General features: G+C 35.1%; 1 protein-coding gene across 5 annotated transcripts in view; it reads right to left on the bottom strand.

The window, feature by feature from the left end:
• PCGF5 (polycomb group ring finger 5) overlaps window positions 1-20,353 on the bottom strand; it is a 122,186-nt gene that overhangs the window by 8,419 nt on the left and 93,414 nt on the right. For 3 of the 5 annotated variants that reach the window (XM_033216045.1, XM_033216047.1, XM_033216037.1), the window contains exons 7-9: window positions 14,954-15,052; window positions 11,853-11,942; window positions 4,380-4,439 (exon numbers count right to left, since the gene is read on the bottom strand). In XM_033216045.1, coding sequence (XP_033071936.1) covers window positions 4,380-4,439; window positions 11,853-11,942; window positions 14,954-15,052 — 249 coding nt within the window. Of the gene's footprint in view, window positions 1-4,379; window positions 4,440-8,913; window positions 9,562-11,852; window positions 11,943-14,953; window positions 15,053-20,353 lie in introns of those variants that run through there. The other 2 variants (XM_033216064.1, XM_033216055.1) reach the window with 2 other exon arrangements.

Genomic DNA, 20,353 nt, shown 5'->3' with positions numbered 1-20,353 from the left:
TTTGCCCCAGGATAGATTCCTAAAAGTGGAACTGCTAGTTCAAACAGCATACACATTTTAAAGAGCTTTTTGATAAATACTGTTACACTGGTCTTCAAGAAGGTAGTTCTGGATGGCCATCTCAGCCCCTTCTTGATTCCAGCACTTTGGGAGGCCAAGGCGGGTGGATCACGAGGTCAAGAGATCAAGAACATCCTGGCCAAAATGGTGAAACCCTGTCTCTACTAAAAATATAAAAACAAAACAAAACAAAAAAACCTAGCCGGGCATGGTGGCACGTGCCTGTAATCCCAGCTACTCAGGAGGCTGAGGCAGGAGAATCACTTGAACCTGGGAGACGGAGGTTGCAGTGAGCCAAGATCGCACCACTGCATTCCAGCCTGGCAACAGAGCAAGATGCCATCTCAAAAAAAAAAAAAAAAAAAAAAAACCAAAAAAAAGTAGTTTCATTTTTCTACATTTTTAAATTTGAATGCCCATTCCTCTATTGCCTCATCAATAATGATTACTATCTTGTCCCACCTCTTAATTTAGCAATCTAATAAGCATAAAATAGTATTTTTTTTCATTTCTTGACTTCTAAGAAAGTTACTCATTTTTGTATGTTTATTAGCCCACTGTGTTTCCTTCTTATGTATCTTGCCTGATCATGTCCTTTTGCTCATTTTTATGAAAAGTTGGGATTTTTCTTACATATTTGTATGAATTCTTTATGTATTAAAAACATTAAACCTTTCTCATACATTGCAAATATATTTTATGATATTTTTGCCATGTGCTTTTAATATTAATAGTCAATTCAATTTTTTTAGGTATACTGTGAAAGGCCATCCCCACTCTGAGATCAGTTCTTCAACTATATTTTCTTCTTGATCTTTTATAGTATCATTTAAAATATTTACCATCTTGAGCCATCATAAACCTCTACTGATGTAAAATGTGAGGTGGAATTGAATTCCCCACCCACAGTCTCAGTATAATTAATTGAAAACAAATCTTACTAGATCTGCACCCTACGTTACATTCCTGAGTGCACTATTATCAATCAGCCCCTTATGCACTGTCATGTTCCAGCCCCACTGTCCTCCTTGCTATTCTCAAACAACCAGATACAATCAATTCTTAGGGCCTTTGCAGTGTGTTCCCTCAGCCTTCAGTGCTCTACCTCAGATATTCATATGGCAACATCTCTCAATTTCTTTTGATCAACAATCACCACCTCAAAGAGGGCTTCTCTTGGCTATCTTATCAAAACTATTCTATTTATCTATTTTACTTTTTCTTCTAACACTATAAATTTTAACCTGTTTATATTTTTTGTCTGTTACCATCATTAGTGTAAGTTCCATGAAATAAAATTTCATGTTCATTTTTACTTCTGTACCCTCAAAGGCCTAGAAGAGTGCCCAATGCATAATACTCAATAGATATCTGTTAATCATTTTACTGCATTAATTTGAAATACCCTCTTTAGAGACTCATACATACTAGGGTCTGTTGCTGAGCTATTCTTTTTATTCATGTGTCTATATTTAAGGCAAGACCCTATTTTAATTACTTCAACTTTAAAATATGCTTTAGTATGTGGTAGTACACATTCCCTCTCATTACTCTTTGTAAAAACATGACTGATCAGAAGCACCTGTTGATATTTCCTTATGAGCTTTAGAATGACTGACTTTGTCATCTTAAACAAAGATCTGGTAAAAGTGTGTTTGGAATTACATTTAACTTTATAATTTAATTGGGGGTGAACTGGCATGTCTATAAAATGTAATGTACTATTTAAATTTCTTAGGTGTAAAATGGAATTCTGGATATATATGAGAAGGTCTCTGTTCTTAAGAAATATATGCTGAAGTGTTTAGTGGTCAATTTTCCTGATACCTGCAATTTACTTTTAAATGATTAAATTATATGTATACACACACACACACACACACGCACAGATTAATTAATAAGGAGATGAGAAGAGAAAGAGAGGGGAAGAGGAGGCAAAAAATGTGGTAAAATGTTAACTGATGAATCTAGGTAATCGTAAAGAATATTCCTTTGTATAATCATTGCAATTTTCTGTTGTTTTGAAAAACTTTTCAATAGGAAAACATCAGGACTTCACATTGAATTTTATCAAATACCTTTTTAGTATCTACTGATGATTTTTAACCTAGAGTATATATGTATAAAATATATGTATATTATATATATATATTTAATCCCCTTCTCCCAATATTAAATCATTCCTTCATTTCTGATAAAAATGATATTAGGCCTTGGTTTACTATTATCTTACTATATTAGTGTATTATTTATCATTTATTTATATTCAAAATAAGATTTGGTACCAGTTTTCTAATTGTGGGTTCTCTGTCAGTTTTTGCTATTAAGGATGGCAAATTGGATGGTTTCCACCTTTTCTAATGATTAACAATAGATACAGCATAGGAATGATTTATTCCTTGAAAATTAGAGAGAATTCTGACCATAAAACCATTTAGGTATCCTTTCAGGAAGTTAAGAGTGCATCCTACTAACTACAAGTTCAATTTTCTTATAGGACTATAAGCCATTAATGAGGTGTTGAAGGAAGAAAAGGAAATTTGTATGGATTTAGAAATTTGGTCTCACTCCAGTTTTTCCCTAATACTTTGGATCATGGTTTAAGGACATCTTCATTTCTAAGGAAATACATAGACATCAACACCAAGAGTAAAAGCAGAAAGCCACGTATTGCACATGTTATAGCTACAGGCAGTATTATCGTTACATTTCAGCATCCCCAAATCAGCCATGAAGCTAAAGCAGCTAAAACATCTATATACCTCGGATATACACAAATCTCAGCAGCTCAGTTAAATTATTTACCCCAGACCCTTATCTGCATAAAGAGAAGAATGATCTTTCTCCCTCAATGACTTGGCCTTCAGAGATGTTAAATTTACTTACTACATTGCTGAAAAGCTAGGACTTAAAGAGTATGTATCAAAAAGCATACATTTTAATGAAGGCATGAGAATTCCCATGTCATAGCACTGACAAAAGGCTGAAGAAAATTCTAGATAACTGCTAATTAAATATTTTCAATTAGCAATTTCAAGTGATTCTTTTAATGCTTAACATACATTCATTTGTCCCAACTCCAAAACTGTAACACTGAAGGTAAGTATGCCAGTTAAGTTTGTTATATAATTACAATTATCCTTTCTCCCCGGCTCCAAGGAAATAAAGATGAAGACTACTTTAATTACTGAAATAAAAGAACGTTGGATTTTATTATTTTATTATTTATTTGTTTGAGACAGAGTCTTGCTCTGTCACCCAGGCTGGAGTGCAGTGGCACAATCTCAGTTCACTGCAACCTCCACCTCCTGGGCTCAAGTGACTCTCCTGCCTCAACCTCCTTAGTAGCTGGGACTATAGGGGTGTGCCACCACACCCAGCTAATTTTTGTTTTTTTTGTAGGAACAGGGTTTCACCATGTTGTCAAGGCTGGTCTCAAACTCCTGGACACAAGAGATCTGCCCGCCTCAGCCTCCCAAAGTGCTGAGATTACAGAGGTGAGCCACCATGTCTGGCCTAAAGTTTATTTAAAAAATATTTTTTAATCTTGCTATATTGCCCAGACTGTTCTCGAACCCCTGGCCTCAAGCAATCCTACATCCCCAGCCTCACAAAGTGCTGGGATTACAGGCATGAGCCACCATGCCTGGCCCAACAACGGATATTTTAAAGAAATAGTATGATTAATTCACAGGATTAAGGTTGATCTTCAATCATGTCTGTACCCAACAATAATCTCTACTATACCCTTTTCTGTTTCCCAAATTTTAAAAATGTATTTATCAGATAAACTTTCCTCAGACACATGTTTAAGTTTTCTTAATGCATTATTAAATCAGCTCACTATCATTTTTAAAGAGGTAACCCAAGTAAAGTACTAGGGAAGGGCTAATAAGCAAGCTCATAATTAGAATCAGCTGTTGCTGTTATTTAGCGTCACCTAATTTGGCATTTTATATTTCACTTGTGGTTGAATGATTCACTAAAAAATAACATTCATACAAAGAAAGTAACATCTCAAAATCCAATATGGAGCAGAGATTTCTCAAGGACTGAAAGTAGTAATTATTAAAAACTCTTGATTCATAAATGATAGCCTTAACATTTCCAATTTTTTAGTTCAGTAAAATTAAATAGACAACCCAGGAGAACTAAAATAATGGGAAATCTTGGGTTTATAAGTTGAAAAGATAACTTTTTGTAGCTCCAGTAACAATTAGTTTTACAAAGTTAAATGTCTTAGGAATTGAGTTTGGGATGAATGTGCTCACCGCCATGGTGTCATGATGGTCATATGTACAGTCGTGAGTGCCTCTTACCTGATACAAAGGGCCATCCTGAGAGCAGACTTGCGAAGCTGAGCAGTTCAGACACCGAAACTGCGGAGGAGATGAACTCATCAGATAAGAGGCATCCACAACTGGACACATATTTAAAATTGATTATTTAAAATAGTTTAACGTCAAACACAAGAGTCAACATGATTAATGGTAAATAAACACTTTCCAAAAAAATGGTAGTTTTTTTTGAAAAAAAGATTTTAATAACTTAGTAACTGGTAAATTTTAGCTTGAAGTAATTTTAGCATCTAGATATGAGTTTTAATATTCTGCAAATGCAAAAATGGTGGCCTCTTCTTTCTATATCCTTTACAAATACTATTTCCTGGGAAAACCTCACTTCTTGCATACATGAGGGACATCCTCGTTCTTCCATCCCTTCCTCTGATCAGTCTCTCCCAGATCTCTTCTTCAGCTTCCCCTGAAAGTAATACTGTTCAAGGAAATCAGAGCTCTGAGAGGGACATGGAACTCCACTCAACCTATAAGGCATCTACTTTCTGTTATATAGTAGGTTCTTTACATTGCTTTATATTGCTGATTATATTAGCATTAGATTGTGAGCTCCTTGAATCTATATTTTAGTCACATTTGTGGTCTTAATAGCTAAGGCCCAGAACTGGCATATATCAGCCATCAGATTTATGAGTAAAACAATGAGTGAACACACTTTAAAACTACTGAGTAGATTCATTTGTTAACCTACTACTTTAAAACAGTTTATTCACATTAAAAAACTCATTCCCAAATCCTAATTCTTCAATATTATGCTAAACTCTTATTAAATATAATTTTAATTGTAATTGGACTATAAAATAAAATGTATACTTTAAAATTATGCATATATGAATTCAACATTGCATACTTTTCAAAATGGAAAAATTAAATACATAAAAAATAAGGTACAAATTAACCAGGATATTTCTAACATAGCAAAGCAGGTTTTTAAAAGATATACTTTGAAAGATTTAAATAAGCATTGATTAAAATAAATATATTTTTAGGCTTTTAAATAAAAATTAAGGAATTTTCTATTTTCCCAAAATACTTTAGTAATGTTTTTCTCTAACAGTCAGTCCTTGATTTTGGGTACAGTGTGCATCAACATGCTGTAAGGCGGGCACAGCTCGGCTCTCCTTTAGCAACCTTCTCCTTTTGCTCCGAAGAGTCCCCAAGGTCTGGTCTATCAGACTTTGCGTAACATTGAAAATCCTAAACAGGGTTCAACAAGAGTAAGTTGGAAAGTGGCAATTTCACTAAGTGATTCTTTTTTTTTTTCTATTGATCTCTTTGGTATCAGTCAAGATGTATATACTTGCTTTTCTTACAATTGTCTGCTAATGCAAATAAAGCAAAGGAAGACAAGCATGGTGTAGTAACTTTAGGTGCTGGACTGGCAGAGGTTGCTGGAAGAGATAAAACTAAATCAGGATGAGCTGGGAAAAGGGGGCTGTACTGAGAACTACCCAAGAAAAGGGGAGCAGGAAGAATGTGAGTCCATGATGAAAGCTAAGGCTAGATAGAGATATTGACAATAAACTCTCAGGGATGAAACTAAGTGAAGGAAGAGGGAATTATAATCATAATAAAGGTTAATATGCATAAGCTATTAATAAAATAATATTTATCATGTCAGACACTCTGCTAACACTTTAGTATGTATTTTTCATTAATTCTTAGTTTTACCCAAAGTTTAAAGAATCAAAAAATTGAGGCAAAACTAGGAAGCAGGACACAATTGGAAGAAGATAGCTGTAACACATAACAGCAAAAGATTCACATTCAGAACACATAAAGAGATCCTAGAAGTCAATAAGAAAAAGACAATGATGAAAAAGAACCAAGGCAATGAATATGATAGGTAAGTTCACAGGAGAAATACAAAATAGATGATATGCAGTGTTGGTGAGGATGTCAGAAAATGGATGCTCTCATACATTATTGATATGTTTGTAAATTTCAAATAATATCCACTAAAACCTTTTCAGAGGACAATTTGTATCTACCAAAATTTAAAACATGCATACTCTGTTGAAAATCCACTTCTAAGAATCTAGCCAATGGATATGCTTGCATATGTGTAGTAGGTACTGGAACACCTTGCTTGTAATGTCAAGATATTTGTTTTTTTGTTTTTTTTTGTTTTTTTGAGACGGAGTCTGGCTCTGTCACTCAGGCTGGAGTGCAGTGGCCGGATCCTGGCTCACTGCAAGCTCCGCCTCCCGGGTTCACGCCATTCTCCTGCCTCAGCCTCCCGAGTAGCTGGGACTACAGGCACCCGCCACCTCGCCCGGCTAGTTTTTTGTATTTTTTAGTAGAGACGGGGTTTCACCGTGTTAGCCAGGATGGTCTCGATCTCCTGACCTCGTGATCCACCCGTCTCGGCCTCCCAAAGTGCTGGGATTACAGGCTTGAGCCACCGCGCCCGGCCAAAATATTTGAAAAAAACCTACATGTCCACCAAACGAGTGTGTTAATCAAATTATGCTACAGCCACACAAAAGGAATACTATTAATGTACTAAAAAATTGTTTCAAAGTTTACTGATTCTGCACAAGACATTATCAAATTTTTAAAAAGTTGTAAAACAATACATATTATTCCACTTATGTTTCAAAAAATGTGACGACCCCTGGGCATGAATATGGTGAAGAAAGTCCAAGTATTAGATGGATGACAGATCAGACAACATAAGTCCCTTCCAAACTGAGATCTGATTCTGTAATTCTGCATTCTCAATTTATAGATGTGGAAACCACAGGGAAAGTCAGTAGTCACAGATCACATCTCTTGAAACACTATTACTCAAAGGATGGTTCAAAGATCAGATGCATTAACATCTCCTGGAAGTTTGCTAGAAATACAGTAACCTGAGTCTCATTCCCAGACCTACTGAGTCAGAATCTGCATTTTACCAAGATCCTTAGATGATTTAAATTTTCATTAAAGATCAAGAAGCATATTTTTTTCTTTTTTCTCCCACTAATAAGAAAAAGATTAATGCCAAGCTTGAGTATAGAATCGTGAGGTGGCAATACTGATATGAACTGAAAAAATTTTAAGAGCTAAGTCTGACTAGCTGTTTTGATTCCTAAAGATAAAAATCTTTCAAAAATGCATAACAATGGAGACAAGGGTCTAGAGAGGGCAGGGACTATAGAAGACAGGCTTAGCCTGAAGTGGAATTGCCCCAAGATAGGGAGAGCAGTGGCACAGAATCCGTGTGGTGCAGGGAAACACCCCACTATACTTGAGAAATTGAGGCAAAACCAATTATCCTGAGATTCTTCCTAAGAGGCTAGAAGTAGAGCAAGGTAGAGGGGTAATCTGAATATGGAGTACCCTTGTCGGAGATGAAAGACTCCAGGGGTCCGAGAGTGGTATCCAATATGAGGAGGAAAGAAAATGACAGATCTATTCACAGTGTGTAGAATAGATGAGGAGACATCCCACAGTACCAAATAGAATAAAAAACCCACAAAGATGCCAATTCCAGCCAAAATCAGTCGCAATCCTACTCTAAAGCTCATCTGGAAGAATAAATGGGTAAAGTTAGTCAACACAATTTTCAAAAGAATTGGGGATTTTGCCCTAATAGGTACTAATACACATCATAAAGCAACCTAGAAGGCCCAACTATTTGCCTTATAAAACATGTTTAAACTTCATCCAAATTTATCCCAAAGAAAGTAGACAACTGGAGGGTTTCAGAGAGGGGTGTTACGTGATCAGATCTTCATAAAAGGTAGATGATGTGTAATGCTGGTACAGAGTAAGACCTGCTCACAAGAACAAAACAATGTCTAGGAACACACACACACACACACACACACACACACACACACACACATATGCGCACACACATATATACACACATATGCACAGACATGGTGACATCTCAAAACAATAAGGTTAAATATGGATTATTCAACATTTAATATACTGTATTTCCGATGTAAAAACAATTAGAAATAGAATCTTAACCTTGTGTTTTTGTATAAATAAATTAATCTCAGGTAGCTTTAAATGTTTAATACAAAAAAGCAATAGAAACAAGTAAAAGAACCACATAGTGGTCATTAGTTTAGGAAATAAGCTGACTCCAGCCCAAGGCAGAGCTAGTTAGCCAACAGGTAGACTAATAAGAGCTCTTCAGACATCCTGGCATCCTGCTGGCAGTGGATGATGAAATAAGAAGGGATGTGATCACAAAAATATGCTTCAGGAGTTTAATCAGGAAATGATTGTTTTAGTGATACGGCTGCGTTCGTCCATGTCACTCAACTGTCAGAATTCATCTATTAATATTATAATTTGTAATTGGAAGCTGAACAAAAATGGAAAATTTAACAGAAAGAAAGGAAGCTGAGATTCAGATAAATAAAAATTATCTTTAGGATATATTTCACATAATCATTACCTTATAAAAGATAACATTTTCATTCAATTTACTCTTTGAACAAGTATTGAGTATATATGCTGGGCACTGCCCTAGGTGCTGGAGATTTAGCAGTGAACAAACAAAAATTCCTGTCCTCAGATTATATTTTACTTGGGGACAAACAATAAACATATAAATAAGAGGCATAATATGTCAGAGGTGAAATATTGTGGAAAACAATAAGGCATGAAAAGGGAATAAGAATGCCATAGGGAGAGGGGGTTGTAGTTTTAGAGGAGGTCAGAGGCCTCATTGAGAAGGTGACATAAAAGCAAACTTATTTAGGTGAAGGGGGTAAAGGAAATGAGTTAGCTGGATACCGGGGGAGGTGAGGGTAAGTGGGGTGTGGTTGAGAAAACAGGCCAGTGTGGCTGGAGTGCTGTGGGGCCAGGGAGACAGAATAAATGAGGAGAGAGAGCATCTGGGGAAGGCTGTATGGGGGCCATATATGTAGGTCTCTAGAAAGATTCTGGATTTTACGCAAATTAAACATCATTTAATCATCTGAGGAATCAGAGAACGGGGTGGGCATGTTCTAACCTGTTTTAAGAGGATCGTGCTGGCGGCTGTGTGAGATGAAGATGGAGGTGGGGCAAGGGTGGTGGCACGGAGCCTTGCTAGGAGAATGGTGATGGTGGGCTGGACCAGTAGTGAAGTGGACGAAGTGAGACATAGCTGGATTCTGAATGTATATTTTGATGGTGAAGGTTACAGAATTTGCTAAGAAAGGATGGATGAAAGAAAAAGGCAGCAATCAGTGCTGACATCAGGCATTTTGGTCTGAGTAACTGGAAAAACGGAGCTACCAATCTTAGAACTACTGAGGTTGTGATGACTGAGGGTGAAACAGGTTTGGAGAAGGACAGCAACTAAAAAACAGGTTTGTCACACCAAGAAATGAAATGGGCTAATATATTATTTTACTGTTGCACTAAATGTAAAAGGTAGTAATTTTTCTGTTTATTGGTTTAGTTTCTACCTGAATGATAAACCATAGCTTCTGAAGCACTTTTTGAACTTTTATTAAAATATGCCTTAAACAACCAAAAAATTTAAACTATTCACAAATATGTAATCAGAAATGTAATTACAATAAGGACTGATTTAAATCGTAGTCTCTTACTAAAAATGTCTATAAATTAGCTCTTTCATATTTTGACATTAAAATAATGGCAGTTGGGGCAACTTTGGGAGGAGATCTTGTAAAGAACAAGTGAGCCACCTGTAGAGGTCATGTAGTGGATGACCACTTACATCTCTTTAACCTTAAGGCAAGTCTATTCATCATGGTGATTTCAATCACTAAAACACACTGCAATGCCCGCTAAACTATCAAAGAAAGCTGAAGTTACATTCAATACAATATTATGTGTAATATCATAATATCCATTCCTCAACAGTGGTGGGTAAGAAAGAATTTACTACCTGTGCAATCTGTACCTGGTACCTGGAACATTTTGATTGTAAGGATTAACTGAGGGTGACTGATATATATACAGTCATTTAAAACATAAAATGTTACAGAAAGGCAGGTTGTAATGTACCAAATACAAAGGTAGTTAGATTTTTAAAAATATGAGCCACAAAGATGTTTGATGAGTTCTTCAAGGGCACACACTATTTGGTGGCTGGTATTAGAATGTAATTTTTTCTTCCTGCTTTCCGCTGTTAGCAAAAGTGTTCAGTCTCACAAGGAAGGCTTTAACCAGGGCTTTTACTACATCTCAAGCAGGAAAAAAACTGCTGATTTACAAATGTAGGTGCTTCATTTATTATTATATAATATCAAGACATTTCTTCTGCAAAAGAACCAAATATCTTACCCATAAGGCAACAGGCAATGAGTTTTTGAGGCTTGTTTTGTAATAATTCCACAAATGTTTACATTTAATATAAATATGTTTTGGAAATACTGTAACATGACAACCCACATTATATCTGGATTCTATATTGCTTATTACTGTGTGAGGTCAAATTTCTTAATTTTGTGTTTTTTTTATAATTTACATTTTCATAAGAAAATGTAACAACCCTAGTTTACAGAATAAATTACACAGAGTATGGCATATTATATCATAAACACCACAGAATCTTAATGTCCAAAAGATAATCTTAGACATTATCTACTCCAAGCTTCTAGTCAATCTTAATTTATGTTTATTTATGCACTCAGATTATGAAGATAATTTCTGATAGCATTACTGCCATATTCCTTAGTTTCATATATCAGTCCTATAATCCCTAGTACCTCAAATTTGCCTAGTACCCCATGCTTGAACCTAAGTTATAGTTACTACTATAGAACTTAGTAGAACCTAAGTTACTATTGTATTCCTTAGTCTCATATCTCAGTCTCATATATCAGTCCTACAAAATTAACCAGAATCAAAGATACAGTTCAAAATACAAAGTTTGCCTTTTGGGTTTTTTGGGTTTTCTTTGGTTTTCTCCTTTGAATCATTTCTCCCATATGTTTAGGGCCTAAGGCACAATAATCTAATTCTGGCATCAGAAAGCACTGCAAACTCACTTACCCTTAAGTCCGAGTTTATATTTGCAATGAAAAGGAGGTACCTGAAAGAAGTTTATTTAGATTCCACCCTATCTGTCCCCTCTACCACAACCAAAAATATACACCCTTATCAACTATTAATCATATTAGTCAGGAGAGAACTTAGTTTCCCCCACTCCCATTCCATATACATAAATGTTCCAACAATTTATTGGGTTTAAAAAATATGTTATCTTCTCTGTCTTGGTTAGTAGAGTCCTGAACATATTTAGACAGGGTTTTAATCTCACTTTACATCTAATACAATCACATTTACTACAGACCTTGATTTATACATAGGACCAATTTTCAGAGTGCTAGGAGAAACAGTAGCAAGAAGAACCAGTTTTTTCTCCTTCTCAAGCTAGTTTGTCTTTTTTAGTTTCTAATATTGTTAAATTTGAGTAACATAATGGTATATAACTAAATAAACACATAGGTAAATATAAAAGCAATTTACGTTTTCGCCTCTTAGTCGCCATCTTGTCATGTAGATGAATTCCATAGTATGATCCTTCCCCATAATTTCACCATTGCACAGCACATCCAACTTTAAAAAGAATAATTGTAGATCTATTAACATAATGTTGAATTCAAAAGTATTTTGCATATTTTTTGAAATTTCAAAAAATATTCAAATAGTTGGAACAAAAGTATTATCATTATTTTCAATAGGAAGCATTTATTCTTCTCCTAAAGCATTAACAATTTGGATGTGTTACTTATATAGTGTTACTATGCTGTATACTATATACAAGATACTGTTTATCTTGTGCCATATACCTGTATCTCAAGTTCATACACATAATTTACAAATGCAATGTAACCTTTCTTAGTCCAAATCTGTCATGTCTCTTAGCGGTTTAAGGCATAGTTCTGTGACTGCCCCTTTCTGAACAAGAACCTGCAGAAACCTCACAGTTCCTCTCAGCTCCTTTGGCTTCTCAATTTCTCTCTCAGAAGTCTTTTACCTTCCCAAGATTTGAAGGGGTTACTTTTTTCTTATCAGTTTGGGGTTGAAGAGGGAAATGAATGAAAGTAAATACAGTGATTTATGGGGCCTTAAAGGTATATGAGAATTTTCAGTAATTACCAAAAGTTATTAATTTGATACAAAGGTTAGGACTATGCCACAGGTCTGTGTCTCTTAGGGCTGTCTGGCTTCTCTGGTTTGCCTGGTTGGTAATTTGCACAATACTTACAGGATCCTCTTCCCACTTTGCACAAAGCTTCGAAAAAGCATACTTATCAGCATTAACTTTTGCTCCAAGTTGCAGGAACCGAACAACCCCTAAATCTTTAGGAAGGCTACAGGAACTGTGGCTATAATTCACTAATTCAAGAAAGCATAATTAAGCAAATGTTTATCATCGATCCCTATAAATAAAATAATATTTTAGTTCTCTAGCTATTAAAAACAAACTGGAAAGATTTCATTTGAAGTGTGGGAGGGGAAGAAGAATGAGTTTTAAATAATTCTGCATCTGGCTAGACAGAGACTATACAGTTCTGAACTTTAAGATGAGTATAGTTTCAGTTAATTGCATTAGACATGTAAAGCAAAATTATTAATTTTTTGATGATTTATGACTCATATGGACCTCAAAATGTTTTTCAGGCATTATTTTATTAACTTTTGAAAGAATAAAGGAGTTAATTTCATTTTTTAAATCTTTTTCGTAAATTAATTCATAAGCAAAGTAAAGGGTCTTACTTAGGACACATTTTGCTAATCAGGTATACTGCATCTGTTAGTGTCATTTAACAACTAAACTATCTTGCCTCAGTTAGCAATGCTGTTACAAAAGCTTCAGCTGTCAGGTATTTCATTAAACTATCCCCCTGCATGCTAGGCAGCAAAGTAAGTGGGGAACTGAAAAAGATTCCCAAAAGTCATAGGAAAAGTCCTTTGAATTGGGATACATAAGGAGGAGTCAGTGTACTGAATCTCTCCCCCTTCCATCTTTGTTTAAAGGGAAATATATACATGCCAGAAGACTATGTAAGAGTAATAGTTCTGTTAGTAATAACAGCTTCCTAAAAATTAGAAAATGTTAACTCAATGAATCAGACTTAAAAGGAAATAAAACCACACATGGTATTTTGCGTGAAGAAAATAAAGTGCAAACCAAATCATAAAAACAATTTATTGTCTATTTTTCACTGTAGTTGTATCCATACATTGTTACTATCATTTATTTTTACCAAGTACATTGGGCTTTGATACTTAACTTCCATAATATTTTCCTAAAAGTTGATGTCTCTAGAATTTTAAAAAATATTTGTAGAACCATGCCATAATAACAATTTTCAACCCATAGACTAGTTATCTGAAAGACATTTTCAAATAAGCTCAGGATCAGAGGCTTCCTCAAAACATGGACATAATACCTGTTAATGTCTATCACATTTTATTTCTCCTCTGATGACTCTTCATGATATTCATATTACTGCAGATAAGCCAGAAAAACTATGCTGTCTTTCCTTTGATGTCTTTGTTTATACAGGAAACTAGTCCTGGTCTTTAATTTTCTTTTCTTTTCTTTTTTTTTCTTTTTGAGATGGAGTCTCACTCTGTTGCCCAGGTCGAAGTGCAGTGGCATGATCTCGGGTCACTGCAACCTCTGCCTCCCAGGTTCAAGTAAGTGATTATTGCCTTGTCCTCCTGAGTAGCTGAGATTACAGGCATCCACCACCACACCTGGCTAATTTTTATATTTTTAGTAGACACGGGGTTTTACCATGTTGGCCAGGTTGGTCTCAAACTCTTGACCTGATGTGACCCACCAGCCTCAGCCTCCCCAAGTGCTGGGATTACAGGCATGAGCCACCATGCCCGGCCAGGTCTTGAGTTTTCTAGCTGCTACTATCAGAACTCGAAAGGGAAGAAGGGGAAATTAATGAGTTGTAAGATCATCATTTAGGCAGGTTGGAAATGATAGCCATATTTCCTTACTATGTTGTAGTCATAACTCTAGGATTAAAAACATTCTCTAAACATGGAACACATGACAAGCTTTGCTGTGATCAATATCACGGCAGTTTACCTCTTCTGTAAATAAACTGGCAAATTACATTTATGCAGCTATGTTAGTTTTATCTAGTGCTAAACAAAACCACTTCTGCATTTCATGGAACTGTGATTACTTATGAAATTCCTTGTGATAAAAAGACAATGTTTTACATTCTGAAGAAGTCTATAAAGAATTGGTAATAATGGATCTCAAAGATCTCACATAAAAAATGACATACCCTAAAGCATGAATACATTTAGCTGGTATATTTATTTTGGGAGTACTTAATGTTAAGTTCTTTAAATATCTCTTCCAATTATAAAACACTAAATGTATTAGTATCATAGTTTATTCAGGATATGTTCAATTAGGAAATACATATTACCTAGGTAGAATAATACATTCTGAAAATTAAATTTTTAACATGAAAATATCCAAAGTTTCCACAAAAATTAATTTGAATATATTCTCAGTTTTCACTTTTGTTAGAATTTTACTTCAAATCAGAATTATAACAATGATCAAGCTTAGATATTATTTAACTTACCTCATAAGAACTTGGAAGTTTTAGTTTTAAACTTAGAAATTTTTTAATAGTTCCCACAGTTACACGTGTAGAACATCGAATGAATTTCTTCATTAAACCCTAAAGGAAATAAAGATTACCAGTTAAAATGTTCTATCTTGCTTCTGGTGAAATCATAGCTACCATTTCCACTATCATTTTGAGTATTTTTAAAATGTATTGTGAAAACATTTCAATTTATAGCCTTTTAGTACTTGCGAGCAAAAATATTCCTAATTATTGGATACTTACATGGCATTCTTCAAGAATGTATTATCATGTGTACTAGGAATATCCTGGAAAATAGGCAATCTGCTTACCTCTAGACATTTTAGTAAAGAAAACATAAGTTTAAACTAAAATGAAAAAAAAGGTCACAAAAAGCATAAAATATTTTATTATAAAGTATAACTTCTGAAACATGAGGGATATTTTCTAAAATATGGTATCACAGCTTTTAAATAATTTTAGAAAGAGCAGTGATTTCAAATGGTACTCTGAAGAGCCATAGGGTTCAACCGAGAGAGGCTGGTTAGGCCACAGCATGCCCCAGAAATTAGAAGTTGCATAGTGTGGACCTCGTGTTGGGAAGAATCACGTCTGGTCAGTGTCTGATAGGCTGTGCCAGTACTTTACTGGAAGAACAAACTTCTATGTGCCTTGATGTGTCTCATTTGTAAAATGTGCAGAGCAGTACTAATTCACTCTTAAAGCCTGAATATCACTAAAATGTAAGAACCAATCCAGAAGGGACACCCAAGCTGAAAATGAAGCAAAATGAGGTTGTAGACATAATACAAACCAGTATGTGAAACAAAATTACATTCCACAACCTCAAAAGTTATCAGAATACTAAAACACAGAAAACAATAGAATCTTTTAAAGATATTACTCCTATTTGTATGTATAGGAAATGAGGTCAGCATCTGGAACGACATCTCAGTGTTCTTAAATTCACTAAGTCATAACTATTCAATGTTTATTTCCTAGCAGATGTTTTCCTAGCAAAACATATTCCCTGGCAAAGACCAACAGAAATAAATTAACAAATAATAACTTGGTCACAATACAGATGATAAAGTATCCATTAAAAGAAAACAGAAAAGTTACATTTAAATCAACACATATTCTACCCATTTCAAATGTGAAGACGGATATTCTAGACAGCATGAAAACAAAGGGATAAATGTACAAGTCTATCTTCCCTGTTAGCTGTTCACCTTCTCAACTATCCCAAGGTTTCCTGACAATTTTCTTCTTGCCCCAAACAGCTTATAAAGAATCATTAGCACAGTTTTACAAGCCTAAGTCAGAGAAGAATATAAGGGTGTAGGTTGATCATCCCAGTCTGAAATCTGAAATTGTCCCAAAATCTGAAACTGAGGGCTGACATGACACTAACTCATTTCAGATTTGGAAGCTTCAGCTGTAAGTATATACAATGCAAATATTCCAAAATCCAAAAAACTTTTGGTCCCAACCATTTTGGATAAGGGATACTCAACCTGTACTGGAAGACTCTTAATTTGTGTATTTTTCATCTGCCAAGAAATCAGGAAGAATCTCCAGAAATGATGTTGGTATCACTACTCATAATCTTTCAGAGATTAATAATAGTTTTTATATTATTCACAAAGTTGTACAACCATTACTATGATCTAATTCGAAAACATTTTCATTATCCTTAAAAGTAACCCAAATCCATTCACAGTCACTCCCCAACTTTCCCTCTTCCCAGTCCCTGACAACCCTAATCTACTTTCTGTCTTTATCCTTGTCTGGACATTTTGTATAAATGGAATCACATAATATGTGACCTTTTGTATGTGGCTTCTTTCACTTAGCATGAAGTTGTCAAGGTTCATCCATTTTGTAGCATGTATCAGTACTTCACTGCAGTTTATGACTGAATAGTATCACATTTTCTTTCATTTTGCTTTTCCATTCATCAGTTCATAGACATTTTGGTTGTTTTTCACTTTCTGACTATTATGAATAATGCTATTATGAATATACATATACAAGATTTTGTGTGAACATGTTTTCAATTCTTTTATACAGTAGTCCCTCCTTATCTGCAGTTTCACTTTCCTTGATTTCAGTTACCCAGTCAATGTATCACTGTCCAAAAATACAAAATGGAAAATTCTAGAAATAAACAATTCATAAGTTTTAAGCTGCATACAATTCTGAGTAACATGTTAAAATCCTGCAGCATCGTACTCTGTCCTGCGCAGGTTGTGAATCCTCTTTTTGCCCAGTATATTCATGCTGTATAGGCTACCTGTCCATTAGTGACTTAGCTATCTCAGTTATCAAAAAAACCAGTATATACAGGATTATTTGGTACTATCTGTGGTTGCAGCATCCATTGGGGGTCTTGGAACATATGCTCCACAGATAAGGGGGGACTACTGGATATGATCACATACTTAGAAGTGGAATTACCACGTCAACTCTTTGAGGAACGGCTAAACTGTTTTCTGCAGTAGCTGCACTTTCACCTTCCCACTAGCAATGTATCAGGTTTCAATTGTCCACATTCTCTAACATTTATTATTTTCCTTAAAAAAAATTTCTGGCCATCCTAGTAGGTATAAAATGATATCTCATTGTGGTTTTGATTTGCAGAGCCCCAGTGACTAGTGATGTTTAGCAACTTTTCCTGTGCTTATTGGTCATTTTTATAACTTCTTTAGAGGAATGTCTATTCAAGCCTTTAGCCTACTTTTTTCCAAATTGGGCCATCTTTTCGTTGTTGATTTGTAAGAGTTCTTCATATACCTGTATATTAAAGGTTTATCAGATATGATTTGTAAATATTTTTCCCATTCTATAACCTTTTTCACTTTCTTAAGTGTCCTTTGATACACGAGAGTTTTATATTTTAATGAAGTCCAATTTATCTATTACTTTTCTTTTGTTGCTTGTGCTTTTGGTGTCATTTCTAAGAATCCACTGCCAAATCCAAGGTCATGGGAATATCTTAATTTCTCCTTCCTTTTGGAAAGTTATAGATTTTTGATGAATATAGATTTACTAGTTGACAGTTTTCTGTCTTTGAGCACTCTGCATATATTATCCTATTGCCTTCTATCCTCCACAGCTCTCTGTGAGAAATCAGCTACTAACCCTACTGGGGGTCCTTTGTGCATGAGTCACCTTTATATTGTTGCTTTCAAGATTTTCTCTTTGTCTTTCAATAGTTTGATTATGATGTGCCCAGGTATGAATTTCTTTGAATTTATCATACCTGAAGTTTGTAAGCTTCTCAGATGCTTAATGATTTTCATCAAATTTAGTTGTTTTTTTGGGGCCATTATTTCTTCAGATACACGTTCTGTCCTTTTTTCTCCATTTCCTCTCCTTCTGGAACTTCCATTATGTGTATGCTGGTAAGCCTGATGATGTCTACAGGTCTCTGAGGCCCTGGTCATTTTTCTTTATTCTATTTTCTGTTTCTCAGACTGAATAATTTCAATTCATTTAACTTCAATTTTATAGGTTTTTTTTTTCTTTGGCTCAAGTCTGCTGTTGAGCCTCACCAGTAAAATTTTCATTTCAGTTGCTATACTTTTCAACTCCAGAATATTTAAAAATATTTAATATGCTGTATTTGGTGAGATCATTCTTGTATTTTCATATAGGTGCTCAGACCATGGTTTTGGTTCTTTGTACATATTTAAACAGATAATTTCAAATCTATGCCTAATAAGTACAATGTCTAGGCTTCCTCAGGGACAGTTTCTATTGACTGCTTATTTTCCTGTGTATGGGTCATACAATCAACTCTCTGTAACTGCAGTCCTGCATTTGGAAATTAATCAATCACAGATCAAAAATATTTTTAAAAACAATAAAAATAACATAGTATTAACAACTATTAACATAGTATTTACATTATATTAGGTACTAAAAGTAATCTAGAGATGACTTAAAGCATATAGCAGGTTGTGCACAGGTTATGTACAAATACTACACCATTTTATATAAGGGACATGGGATCTACAGATTTTATTATCCATGAAGGGTCCTGGAATTAATCCCCAACATATACTGAGGGACCACTGTATTTGTTAGTATCTCTCATATTTTGTTGTTGTTGAAACTAGACATTTTAAATGATATAATGTTGCAATACTGGAAATCAGATTCCTGCCTGCTCTTCAGTCCTAAACTAATTCCATAAAGTCTGTATTCTTTACCATATGTAGTCATGAAAGTTTCTGCCTAGAGGTCAGCTAATAATTGAACAGAGATTTCTTTACATATCTGGAGCTGTTAAGTTGCTCAGTCTTTGCCAACGGTCTGGGTATGTGTTTGGTGGCATACCACCAATATTCAACCAAGGTGTTGACAACTCTGCCTTAGTCTTCACTTCCTACTCATGCAGAGCACTTCAAGGTCAGGCAGAGGTGAGAGCTTAGGGCCTTCTCAGGTCTTCCCTGAACATACATACAACTCTACATATGCACGTGGCCCTCTAGATTTCAAGGAATATGTCACAGCTTTTTGAAGCTCCTAGGGACATCTTGCTCTCCAGCTTTTCCATTTAAGCTTTTTGGATAGCCTCTTGTTTGCTCCAAATGTTATCTATACCTCAGGCAGCTGTAAAGTTGAAACATTTGTCTGTAATTGTTTTTGACAAATGCCCCTTTCCCCCACCCACAGAGAAGGCTTTTTCCATGGGGGCAAGCTCCAAGTCAAGTTGAATACTGACAATCCTGTCAGTGGGGTATCCTAGGAAACAACCAGACAGGTCAAATAATGGCCATTCTTTGGCAATGCAGCTTTGAAAGAGCTCTACCTCTGTTCTTTCCCTTTGGTCCCTGAGAGACTGCAATGGGAAAGCAGGCTGTTATTTTCAAGGCTACTGCAGAATTTGAGCAGGGGCTGGAACTAAAGCAAATTAAAATGCCACAAAGCTCACCTTTTATACTGAGAGTTAGTCATCTTTTTGATAAAATGCTCTATAGGCATCTATAAGCCTTTAATATCAGATCTTTGAAAAGGCTGATACTGAACATTTTTGCCAGTAGTTTTATACTTTTATGGAAAAGTGAATTTTCAGAGATACTTACCCTACTCTTTTTATTGACATCCCACTGTTAACTTTGACTTCTGTATTACAAAAGCAGTAGGTATTCTGTATAAATGATACATGCAACTACTGCCCCACCACACTTGTGAATCATACCCTACTGCAGAGGAATGAGATGGCTGAAAAGGCTATAAAGCAATACAGACATTGTGTCTCTGCCACTAAGGGATTTACAGTCTAGTATCAAGGACAACACACACATAAAAAAAGACAGTATCAGTGCCTAGAACTCTTAGGCACATCCTTAATAGATAACAAACTAATCCCTAATTGAGGGATAA

This window comes from Trachypithecus francoisi, unplaced genomic scaffold (assembly GCF_009764315.1).
Source record: "Trachypithecus francoisi isolate TF-2019V2 unplaced genomic scaffold, Tfra_2.0 Contig00586, whole genome shotgun sequence".
Taxonomy (NCBI): Eukaryota; Metazoa; Chordata; class Mammalia; order Primates; family Cercopithecidae; genus Trachypithecus; species Trachypithecus francoisi.
The sequence above is the reverse complement of the archived record's forward strand: the minus strand, read 5'-3'. Positions and strand labels throughout refer to the sequence as shown.